Source organism: Condylura cristata, unplaced genomic scaffold (genome assembly GCF_000260355.1).
Source record: "Condylura cristata isolate star-nosed mole 26May11 unplaced genomic scaffold, ConCri1.0 scaffold00017, whole genome shotgun sequence".
In the NCBI taxonomy this organism is placed as follows: Eukaryota; Metazoa; Chordata; class Mammalia; order Eulipotyphla; family Talpidae; genus Condylura; species Condylura cristata.
The window spans coordinates 6,745,185-6,757,184 of NW_004567118.1; the positions used below are offsets into that span (position 1 = coordinate 6,745,185).

The window sequence follows — 12,000 nt, forward strand, 5'->3', positions numbered from 1 at the left end:
ATGCCTGCCAGAAAGCTAGAATCTTAGTCCTGGAACTATCTGTACCTGGGGGGGGGGGGTGAGTCTATTTCATGTGGCTCCCGAATGGCCAGTGAACCATGACTTAGGTCAGACCCACCAGGAATGTTAGGGGAAGACTTGCAATGTTTGGGGGAGAAATGGTGAGTTAACCAGGGATTTTCTTTCAACTCCCATCTCTTTGGAAAGAAGGGAGAGGAGCCATTTACCTTATTTGTACAGAAGGACAAAAAAGTTGGAGACCAGAACTTCCAAAGCCAGTGGGTTACAATCTAGGGAATGAGCAAGGAGGGAGAGGGACCCCTCAGCACTGCCACACATCACAGGGGTGACTCTGCCTTTCGCCCCTTCCCTTGAGTCACTGGAGTGGAGGATGGTTCTGGAAGTGCAAGGGGAACCACTGGAAGCTGCCCTGCCACAGGTCTCCTTCCAAATTTATTCATGATCATCTCACCCATGAAAGCCATTTCTAAAGTGCTCTACAGAGCTCTAGATAGAAAACATTAGGCCAATTATTATGGAAACTAGTACTGGTTATGGTGGTTATCAACACTGCCAGGATGCCCAATTATGACTGAGATAAGTCCTTCTGGTGTCCTGGCAGATTGGGCTGAAGCTCTAGGTCCCACTGGCTCTCTGGGATACACAGGGTACCCAGGCGGTCCCTGAGAAACAGCCCAGGAGATACGGCCTGGGAAGTGTCACTCCTGAAAGCCACTCAGCAGAATCCTGAATTCCTGCCCGAACTTGAAAGGCTCCAGGTCTCCCACTTCCCCTCCCCAACCCCACCCTAGCCAAGAAGCTCCTTCATGGAGTAGAGCTGGTCTTGACCTTGGCAAGGACCTTCTTCTCCTTAACCCTGCGATTCTGAAACCAGATGGTAATCTGCCGCTCAGAGAGGCTGGTGGCTGCCGAGATCTTGCGCCTCTTGTCCTTGGTGATGAACTTGTTAGCTGAATACTCTCGCTCCAGCTCCCGCAGCTGCCCCTTGCTATAGGGAACGCGCTTCTTACGGCCTCGGCGGATAGCACAGCCGTCTGGAGGGTGCTGCACACTTGAGTCTGTGCAGGAGAGGGAGGGAGAATAAAAACAAGCTCCAGGCTCGGCACCCCACTGCACAGACTTAGGACACACAAACTAAGTCATCCTGCTGGAGCACCAGGTAACCCTACACATTCAGGTGTGCCCCCTGCCCTGAAAAACACAGGTCACACACCCCCTTCCACCAGGTCCTCTGGTCACTGCTCAGGCTTGAAAGGACTCAGCGGCTCCTGAAAGGCCACCTTCACCCATCAGTGCTCTCACACCTGCAAGCCTGCAACAGACCCACCTCATATGGCCAGGCCTTTGCCTGTGGTCACACAGTCCACCCTCACATGCATTTTCTGTCTGTGGGGCCATGTGTAGGTTTTATAGGCAAAATCTCACACACACACCCCTAACTCATGACTACGGGAAATCAATTTTCCTTTGAAAACTGAAAAATTCATCTGAGAGAAAGGAAGGGGTTGTGTCCTTTGAAGAATACCCAGTATCATTATTCCCACTCACCCCCACCCTCCACTCAGTGAATTATCTAGCTTTTGTGTAGAACTAAACTGAAATCCTGCTGGTAGGGGCACCCTGAGCCCATCCAATAGCAAAGAAACACCTGCACTGGTGCTGAGGCTTCCTGCAGTGGTGGGGGTCGGGGCCCCCACCCACGCTCTCAGGTGGCCTGGGCCACCAGAATCCTACATAACTAACCCAGGAACACCAAGCTCCTCCTCACCAGCCCCAAGTCTCCCCCAGCTGCCCCCCCCCCCCCCCAATGCTTGCCGGCTCACAACCCCACAATCAGGCCAAGGGGACCCAGAGCAGGGCAGCTTACCTGCAAAAGCTGCCTTCCAAAAGGGTCCTGGTGGGTTCTGTTCACCCTGGCAACACATCTGGCTGTTCCAGCCACTGGAGAGGGCCCAAGGTTGGTAACTGTCCACAGGCAGCAGGGAGTCGTGGCGAGGCTCTCCAGGAGCGCCTAGGGTCTGCACCACTGACACGTCCAGGTAACTGGCCACAGGCTGGTAGGGGCCCGGGTACCCGGGATAGAAGGCAAACTCGGTGGGGCGGCTGGGGTACTCCTCCCCCGCTGCAGGAGCCTCTGCTGGGTAGGCGGCCAGCGTGGCTGCCTGGGCACAGGGTTTCAGCGAGCTGTGGGACACTCTGCAGGAATAGTACCCGCCTCCAAAGTAGCCGTAAGGCACTGGCGCTGGGGACACCCTCTGGGGCACCCCGGGAGGGCACGGGTGGCACTGCTTGGGAGGCTCTGCAGGGCCTGGCAGATCCAGGGGGGCATAGTTGACAGTAGGCATCAGCGTAGGCGCCCCGGCCGCAGGGTGGCTGATCAGTGGGGAGTGGGCAGCCAGATTCCGGCTCCCACCAGCTCCCAGCAAGCCGTCTACATCCTTGGCCCCTTCCAGGGTGGCAAAACTGCCGGGCTCCATGGGGCCGACGGTCCGGTCATGGGGTGTTGGAACTCGGGGATACAGGGGGCACCCAGCTCTGTCTCCCCACCTAGGCTGGGGGAATCCAAGGCGTTTTAAATCGTTCACAGCTCTCAAGGCACCTGCATTCGCTGGGCCTGGCCATCTTGACGCAAGAGACGTAGGGGCCCAGGCTGGCACGCCGATTGGCTGCGGCCTGGAGGAGAGACGCTAATAAAATCTTCATGGCAGAAATTGCGAAAATACTTAACCCCCGCTTCTCTCTTTCTCTTTCTCTCTCTCCCTCTGTAGCTCGCTCTCTCCTGCTCTCTCCCTCTCCCCCCACCCCTTTCTCTCTCTCTTTGCTTTTGAAAACAAGAGAAAAGGATTGTGGCTTTCTGGGAGGGGGGCGTGGGGGGGAGGAGGGAGAAGGGACAGGAGCCAGGCCCCACCTCTGCTGTCTCTTCTCCCTCCCTGGCCCTCTGTCTCCTGTGCTTTGGCAGGTTTAACGAGAGAATAAAAAGCTTTCCCTATAAAGTGTCCATCTCCTGGGGGAAGGGGAACAGGGGTGGGGCCAGGAGGCCACTCTGGGCCTGAAAGGGGAACCTGGGAATGTCCTGAGCCAGAGGAGGCTGGGAAATGGGGGTGTTAGAGGGTGAAGTTGGGGGGGCCTGTTGGTTTCTGGGTACTGGTGTCCCAGTTCTCTCCAGGTGCCCCACCCACCTCTCAGTTCCAGATGCACTTTAATGGGCTGCTCCAAGGCCCAGGAAAGTGTCCTGGGTCCCTGGTGCTTTCCGTTGGTGGTTCCCCAGGACCTGCAGTAACTGTCCAGATGGCTCTAGAGGAGGAAGCACAGATTAGGGGCAAGACAGAGGGCCGGAGGTGGACACACACTCCTGAAAAGAAGACAGGAGCCCTGGGGCCCGGAACTTGCAAGTTCAGACCTGAAGGAGACATGGAGCCTCTAGATGTGGCCTAGGGAAGGGGTCTGAATTTCCCTTTAAGAGCAGGGAAAGACACTGAGAGCAGCTGGAGAGAGATGCAGGAAAGGAGAGGCTGGGAGAGGAGACCCAGAAAGGGCAGCAGCCAGAGGGAAGCTGGAAGAAAGGATAGGACAAGGATCTTACAGAAACCTAAAAATTCCTTTTCCTTCTATTCTGCAATCTAAGGAATTCTGAGAAGGTGAGGGCTGGAGAACCAGCCATGAATCTGTTTCCACCCCAAGGACATAGAAGCCTGACCCACAGGAAAATGCCCAGCCTCTGTCCTGTGGTCCACCCCCAAGGGGCCCAGGAAACACTCTCCAGCACTGACTGGCTCCTGCCTAGAGGAGAATCCAGGATCCCAGAACCTCTACCTGCTTCCTCCAGGCTTTACATTTCCTTACAAGGAAAGGGGGTGGGAGGGAGAGTCCAGGCCCGGATTGCTGGGACCCCTCTATCGGGCCTTTTGTGCAGTGAAATTCAGAAGCCAGAGGGTTTTGTTTTGGAAAGTCTATATTTTGCAAGTTTTCCCTTTCCTTCACTACCTCCCAAATCAAATCCTTCTGTGTTCACTATTTTCTAGAATCCTCAGTTTTTCTGGGGGAAGAAAGGGACTTTCCCGGTCTACACCAGTTATGGCACTTACACAAAGCAGACCTTCAGTTCTCTAGATGGACTCAGACGTGCCCACTCACCAACCTGAACTTGAACCTAGCCAACTGTCCAGGAAAGGGCACTCCACGTTGGAGATGCTCCAAGTTGTAAGCTTATAGTGAACAGTCGATCAGCCTCCACTGACAGTGCTAATAATCAAAGACACCAAGCATGAAATCCTCACTAGATTTTGTGACTGAGAACAACGGAAGAGAAAAGGAAGGCAATGTCTCTTCAATGCTTTCCAGTTTCGTAAATCTCTTCCTTGTCTAATTATGATGGGCAGAAATACCAGAATTTGTACCTCGAAACTAAAATGTTTTTACTGGTTTTTACCTGGTAGATGATAGTAAAGAGGTAAATAAACCTCTACATTTACAATATAAATAATCAGGCCCTCCCTGGTGGTACAGCGGGTTAAAGCACAGCACGACAAGCTGGTAGCAGCTGCTTCAGTGTGAGTTCCACCCCTGCCCCCCCCAGGTGACCCCCATGGCTCTGCAGACCACTCCTGTCTTAACCTTTGCTCCCCTCGTCAGTGTACTTGGTCAGTGGGCCTTTTCTGCTCCCCATTCTGTCTTTGGTGAATATTCTTACCACCCCTGCACCTCTGGCCTGTACCCCACCTCTGTATGCATAAATAAATACATCCAGCAATTCCATTCCTGGACATCTCACCAACAAAAATCAATGTTTATGTCCATGAAGAGGCATAACTAGCATACGCAAAACAGCTTTATTTATTATAGCTCAAAAATAGGAATTACCCAAATGACCATCCGTAGTTGAAAGGGTGAATAAATCATGTTATAATTAAAGAACAGATTATTATACTGCTATCCACAACATGGTGAATCACACAGATATGTGGATGAAAGAAAACAGGGGCAGAGAGTAACTTTTATATGATCCTCTTTATGTCTACGCAACTCAAGAAGAGACGAGATTAACCTGTGGCATTAGCAGCCCTAGACTGCCCTGGGAAAGGAGGGCCCTGACTGGAAGGGGACATGAGGAAGCCTTCTTGGGGTGCTGGAAACATCCTCTGTTTCAATCTGGATTCTAGTTACATGGGTATATTCAATTAGTGAAAATTCAAGCTATACGCCTGGTGTGTCTGTACTTTTACATCATTGTCAGCTCAATTTTTAGAAAGAAAAATAATTTAATACAGACAGTTTTCAACTCACAGCCTGCCACTGTGTTTTTTAGCTGTGCAGTGATCCTTACCCATGCCTGGAAGCAAGCAGCTAAGGGACAGGAAAGCAGCATTGCCGAATGCAGAGAGAACCCGCTCAGCCCTGGCTCTGAAGAAGCTTACCAGCTGTGCTGGAGCCCCGGTGCCAACAGACACCTTTCAGTACAAACAAATACTATGCAGGTTGTTTTGTTTTCTACCACAACTTATTTAGCATCTAGGAGACTCCCAGGGGATGGTTCTGGGTCTCATAGTTATTAACATAGGTTCTTGCTTCCGGTACATAAATCTATGTCTGTGCCTCTGTGGCCTGTCACAGACCAGCTGGCCTCAGATAAGGTAAGAGTGAGTCTCTTGGGTAGCCGCTCCTCTGCCCACCTGTGACTATGCAGGTGCTTCTTTCCACCTGCTCTCTCCCTCTGCGGGGCAGCAGCCTCCTGCCTGCGGTGACCTTGCCAGGACTCTCTGAACTGACTTCCACCAGCGCCGGCGGCGAGGCCGCTCTCCTGAGTCCTGAGGCCGTCTGCCTGCAACCATGCAGGCCTCTCTTCTCTGCAAACCTGTCCCTTTCCGGGCAGCTCTTTCTGCCGCTTGTGTCCATGCAAGTGTCTTTTCCTCCCCTGTCTCTTTCTAATAAACTTACTCTTAAAATAGAAAAAGAAAAGATTGAGTCTCTTGATCTGTAAAATAGGGTATCATCCCTCACGGGAGGGAATGTGATGCAGCGTAAATAAATGAGTTCTGTTTTGTTTTCCTAGTTTATTTGTTTGTGATGAAGTGAAAGTTACCTGTTTGTTTTAAAAGCAAAGGCCAGTTGCCTTAAAGAGTGCCAGTCACTTCTCCCAGCGGGAGTGAGTCTGAGGATTCCTTCTGGACCCAGGACGCCGCTCAGAGTCTCCCCACTCTAGAGGCCTTCAGGGTCTGAGCCTCGGGGAACCCAGGCCTCCGAGCGAGCGGGCCTGCACGGGCAGAGCCTGCCCTTCCCGGGCCAGGCAGGCTCCTTTGTGTCTGAGGGGCGCCTCCAGGGAGACCCTCCCGAAGCCCGGACCCTTCCCCCGCGCCCTGCCCCCCGTACTGACCCCGCCAAACCCGCGAAAGCCTCGGCTGCTCCTTTACATACCGGCCAGACACCTTCAGGAAGGTCAAGGCCAAGTTGAAAGTTAAGAGTCTGTTTACCTCCGGGAGCCCATTCAGGGCGGCCCCACAGGCCGCCTGTGCCCTTTACAACCCGGCCTTTGAGCACAGCCGCCGCGCCCCCGGGGGTTCCGGCCGCGGGGACTTGGCACCTCCGTGTCAGCTGCCGCCCGCGCCCTCTGCGCCCGGACGCCGACGAGGGAGCGGGGGGGGGGGGGGCGAAGGCGCCGGTGCTCCCCACTTGCGGCATTTGCTAAATTAAGTTCTCTTTTTCCGGAAAGCAAAGCGAGGGCCTGGGTGCCCGATTCTCGCGACTGGAGCTGAGCGGGCTGCGGCGGCCCGGCCCGTGATGCCAGCCGGCGGGCGCGGCGCGGCCCCAGCTCGCCGGGGACCCGCGGAGCTCCGCGGCCCTCAACCCGGCGCCTGGAGACTGCGCGGGTCTGGTCGAGCTGCTCGCGGGGGCTCCCTGTTCTCTGTTTTATGGACATGGTCTGATTTGGAGCGCGCAGTGTCTTTTGTCTTCTTTTATCCTTTTTTCCATCTGCATGTTCTCTCGATGTCTTTTTGTATTTGAGTTTTTTGGTCTGCCTTTCCTAGTTTGCGACATCTTGCTGCTTTGTAAATAGTCTTTACTGTTTACTTTCCGCTCCCCACCCCCTCCCCAATTTACATTTATTTGTCCTTTGGTTCCATTCTGTCACAGGATTTTCTTCTTTGTGTATGTTTTATCCTCTCCTTTATCTTTCTTTCGTTTTCTTTTTCCCTTCCTTCTTTTCTGCCTTTCCCTCTGATCTCTCTCTGTCTCTGTCTGTCTGTCTGTCTATCTGTCTGTCTGTCTCTCTCTCTCATTCTTTGGGTTCCCCCCTCCCCATTCCTTTCTCTCTTTTTCCATATTACTTTTCTGTACTGCCTCCTCACCGCCCCCCAACACACACCCTTGATTTTTCTTATGGGCCCTCTTAACTTTCCATTGATCTTTCCAAGGCAGGGAAGGGCCTGCCGGCTAGGCAGCTACTCCCTGCAGGCCCTACGGCTGCCCTTGGTTGGGGGCAGGCTTCTTCCAGCAGCCTAGAGTGACTTGGAGGGCAGAGGAGTCCTGCAAGAGCCTGGACGAGAGACAGCAGGTTGGGGATAAGAGCCTATTCTGGCCCTTCTGCCAGTGAGGGCCAGCGGGGTTGGGGGGGGGGGGCTCTCACAACCTCAGAGGAAGATCTTTTGCACAAACTGATGTTGGGGTCCAGGAACTAGAAGAGCCATAAAGTGAGGCATGGCTATTGGGATGTCACTGGCATCCCCCAGTCCCTCACCTGGGGAACTGCTGCCGGTGTCTCTCTCAGGACAAATCCATATGTGCTCCAAAGCCAAGACTTATGAGGACAGCTACGAAATTAGAGACATCACAGCCTCACAGGACAAGTGGGTCTGAGGAATGACAAATAAGAGGATGTAAAGGGGAGATGGGTTATAAACTCATGGCTATCCCTCCCCATGGTCTCGGGGCTAAGCCCAGAGAACCTGAGTGGGGTCACAGTAGAGAGAGGGAGAGAGTGATGAAGGGAGACGCAAGCAAGCCGAGGGTGGCTGGACAGAAACTGAGAGCCAGGCCCCAGAAGGGCAGACAAGTTGTCTGCTTCTTGCCCACCACATTTGCAGGACTGGAAGGTCTGCTGGTCCCAGCCTCCCTAATCCCCTCTATGACCCTGGACTTTGCTGGGGAAGTGCCCTTGGTCACCCACCCGCGCTCTGCATCTGACCCAGAGAAGCACAGCCAAGATCTGGCTCACACTGCTAGGAATTGTGGACCCTGCCCACGCTGCAGCACACAGGTCTTAGGCAAGGTTTTATTCTAAGCATAATGCATTGGCAGATGAATTCCCTCTCTGAGCCTCTGTCTTTCCACCTGCACTGTGTAAGGGGGGAAGGCTGTCAGAAGACCCACAGTGACAGTCAGGCCCAGACAGTCTACAGGAGAAAGGAAGAGAGTTTATTAGAGGCTAAGAATATCAGTTTTGGGGTGGGGGGAAGACCTCTGAGAGAGCCAGATAGAGTCCACTAGGGTCACCACAGATTATTCCCAAGGACAAGGAAATTAGGACCATAAGGGTGCCCAGTCTCCAGGATGACCTGTTGGCCACTGTCATGGATGACTCCAGCAGCCAGGAGTCTTCTATATGGGACCAAACTGGTGTTGGAGATTACCTTCTGTACCTTCACCCTGTAATTCCCAGAGGAACTACCCCCCCACCACACACACACACACACACACACACACACACACACTTGGAAGTGGAGTAACAGGATGGGGATTCTCAAATGAGACACTACAGCCAGCATCATTGGGATCTGCAATCGTTGCTAGGGCCCAGAGATTCTCAGCTTCCTCTGTCCCAGCCCCTGAGGTCCTGGATGGGGACTATATCAAAAACATACCTGCAAATTCAAGGAAACAATCTGAATTGCTGAAAACTCTCCTCCCATCTCCACCTCATCTTTTCCTCTCAGGGAATGTGGATATAGGTAATAAATATCAAGGTAAATGCTGGTTACTTTCAAGGCTGCCAGACACAAAAAGACAGAGCTGCCAGTCTCAAGAGGAAAGTCAGCGCAAGATCCTGGCCTCTCGAGTCCCAACCCACCTATTAGACCTGAAGTATATGTGGAGCCTAGGCTTAGAGCAAGTTTGAGAGATTTGATTTCTGCTCTGACCACGCTGTTTCCCATGCTGATCTTGTGTCCCACCTCCCTCTTCTCTGCCTCTCCCCCATCCCCATAGCAGAAGCTTCCCCTGTCTCTTCCCACTAAATTGTCTGTTTCAGGAAACAAATTTGGATCTTCCCATGTGATGTGATGTTTCTCTCTGTCTGTCTGTCTGTCTGTCTCTCTCTCTCTCTCTAGTGTTGGTTAGTTCTTGGTTACAGCCTGAGGATTCTGACCCAGAGGAAAGTTCAAAATCCACCTTAGTCAAGAGCCCAAAGTTCTGGGTCATTCATTTACCATTTACCACAGACCCCAACACCACATGAGGAGTCTGGCTGATTGTCTGCACTGCCCCAGTAGCTCAGAGCAACACGGGCCTGCACCATGGAACCCTTCAGTACAGTGACACTGGGTTGGAGCTGGGCTCTGGGTTCTTCGTCATTTGGCCTTAAACTAGTACTTCCTTGCCTACTTCAGTGGTTTCCTAAAGATAAAATGTCCTTTACTTGAAATTGGAAAAATCACCCAACATTTATTTATTTATATTTTTACTGAGATATAATTGACATATGGTGTTGTGTAATCTTAAGATGTACAATTATGTTGATATATTTATGTATTATAGTATGATTACCATATATTTATGTATTATAGTATGATTACCACCATCTAGCTAGTAAGCACCCCTATTACATCAATAATTATTGTTTATTTTTTATTCTGAGAACATCTAAGGTCTAGTCTCAGAAACTTTGAAATATACAATACAGAATTGTTGAAGAAGCTGTGCATTAGATCTCCAGAACTTACTAATCTTCTAGTTGCAAGTGTATACCCCTTGCCCAACTATATTATCTTAAATGTGCATGAAACATATCCGTCTGTTCATTAAACAAATATTGATTGATGTTCCTCATGTGCCAAGCCCTATTTAGATTCTAGAAACACTGGTTCACTAAATAAAATACCTGTTCTTAAGAGAGTTGTGTAGGGGAAAAAATAATTTTCCTTTTACCCTTCAAGGTTCTCACCTGAGATACCCCCTATAATAAAAAAACAAGCAGAAATTTAATAACATGTATAACTCCTGTATACATGAGAGATACCAGAAAAACTAAGTCCGCCAAATGACCCATGTTATCACCTTAAATGTTACCTCTAGTTAAAGGTAAAAGAAAGATGTTGAAGTAAGGAAAGAGCCAGTTATGGGCATGTTCCAGGAAAATATGTTTATTTTAAGAGTTTTAAAATATATACATACATTTGGTCTCTATAGAGTATTTAGCTTTCTCCAATATAGTCATGAATTAGGACTGTAATCATGAATTAGGACTGTCTCTGATTGGAAGATATGTGGGTCTCCCCCTTTCTCCCTTCTCATGAAGAATGGGAAACCCCAAATTCTCTGGTTACTCAAACTATCCAGTTGGCGTTTGGGAGTGGGAGGGTCTTTAGAGACCATTGGAGTCTAAGCAGTTATGTGCTCCAGTGGATGGGTGACAGTTGCCTGGGCACTGTTTTTCCCAACCTAAAATGATTTATCTCAGGAAACTGATGGCCAGTTCTGTGACTCCAAGCAGCTCTGACTCTCTGTATATTTTTAAAAAGACTTATTTATTTACGCAGACAAGAGCTGGGTTGTAGGCCAGAGGTGCAGATTGAGAGGATTCATAAAAGAGAGGGGAGCAGAACAGGTGGATCTACTGAATACACTGCTGGGGGTGGGCAGGACAGGAGAGGTCTGCTTTGCCCTGTGGGTCAGCTTCCTGGAGGGGGGGAATCTGCAATTAGCTTCATCATGCTGAGACTTAACCCCTTGATTCACCACAAGGGAGGCCCTGAGTCTGTGTATTTAGAGCAGAAGATACTCAGAAGAATACAGAAGGTGGATCGTGATCGCACTGGCAGCTAGGTGCAATGGTGAAAGTCGAGGGGATGCCCTGATGACCCCACTCCATGCTTGTCCTAGAGGAGCCCCAAAAGTCAGACAGGATGGGATGTGAACAGTTAAGCTTCACATAGGGTGGTTTTCAAATCCCAATTATATCTGTCAGGTCCTATGGGGTGAAAACTTGGTCACAAGGACACCCCCTGCCAAGCTGAGGGGCTGCTTCAGCAGGTGTGGTCAGGTCTCCTAATTTCTTAAACCTGAGACCAGCTTGAAAGCTTTCCTAAGAATGAAGCAAGGCCCAAGGGGGGACCGTGGGGAGGAACCACAGACAGCAGCCCCAGCATCTCCACCCCACCCTCCCAACAATCCCTGGGACCTGACACAGGCCCTCCTAAACCTCCAGCTGTGTGTGTGTGTGTGTTTGGGGGTGATGAAGACAGTAATTGTGGGGCTGCTCTCTGCCTTTGCATTCAAACTGCCTGTAGTCCGGAGTCCCCGCTGGCACCATCTGGTGGTTTTTTCTAGCCTAGGAATCACCTGTCCCAAGGCTTAGGCTACACCTTGACAGGAGGGGCACAGAGGGATTGTGGGCAGGTTCCCATCCCCAGGTCCTGAAGCTTGTTGGACAGGGGAAGTGCCAGGCTCCACTCAGATTTCATAGAAACCAAGGGGATGGGCAACTCTCCACCAAGGGTGACCTCAGGATTTCCCCTTCTGTTCCAAGAGGCTTGTTTCTCGTCCTTCCGCCTGCTTGAACACCAGATTTGGCAGATTTTTCCGTAACACCACGGAAGACACCACACCCTTTGGGACTGACCTCCCTGCGGGTGGATGGGGAGCGCCCGCGGGCTCCCCGCTGGGAAAGTGCAGAGCCTGCTGCCTGCCTCTCCGGCCGCCTGCCCACCCAGAGGCCTCCTCCGGCCGGGCCGCCGTCTGTCTGGTGCGCCGCACCTTCAAGCATCCCTC

General features: G+C 51.5%; 1 protein-coding gene across 1 annotated transcript; it reads right to left on the reverse strand.

Moving 5' to 3' along the window:
• Positions 1-825: 825 nt before the first annotated feature.
• On the reverse strand, positions 826-2,623 carry HOXB13 (homeobox B13). The gene is made up of 2 exons (XM_004684297.1): positions 1,889-2,623; positions 826-1,079 (listed from the first exon to the last, which is right to left on the reverse strand). The coding sequence occupies exons 1-2, from the start codon at positions 2,496-2,498 to the stop codon at positions 826-828; spliced, it is 864 nt and encodes a 287-aa protein (XP_004684354.1). The 5' UTR covers positions 2,499-2,623.
• Positions 2,624-12,000: the final 9,377 nt, after the last annotated feature.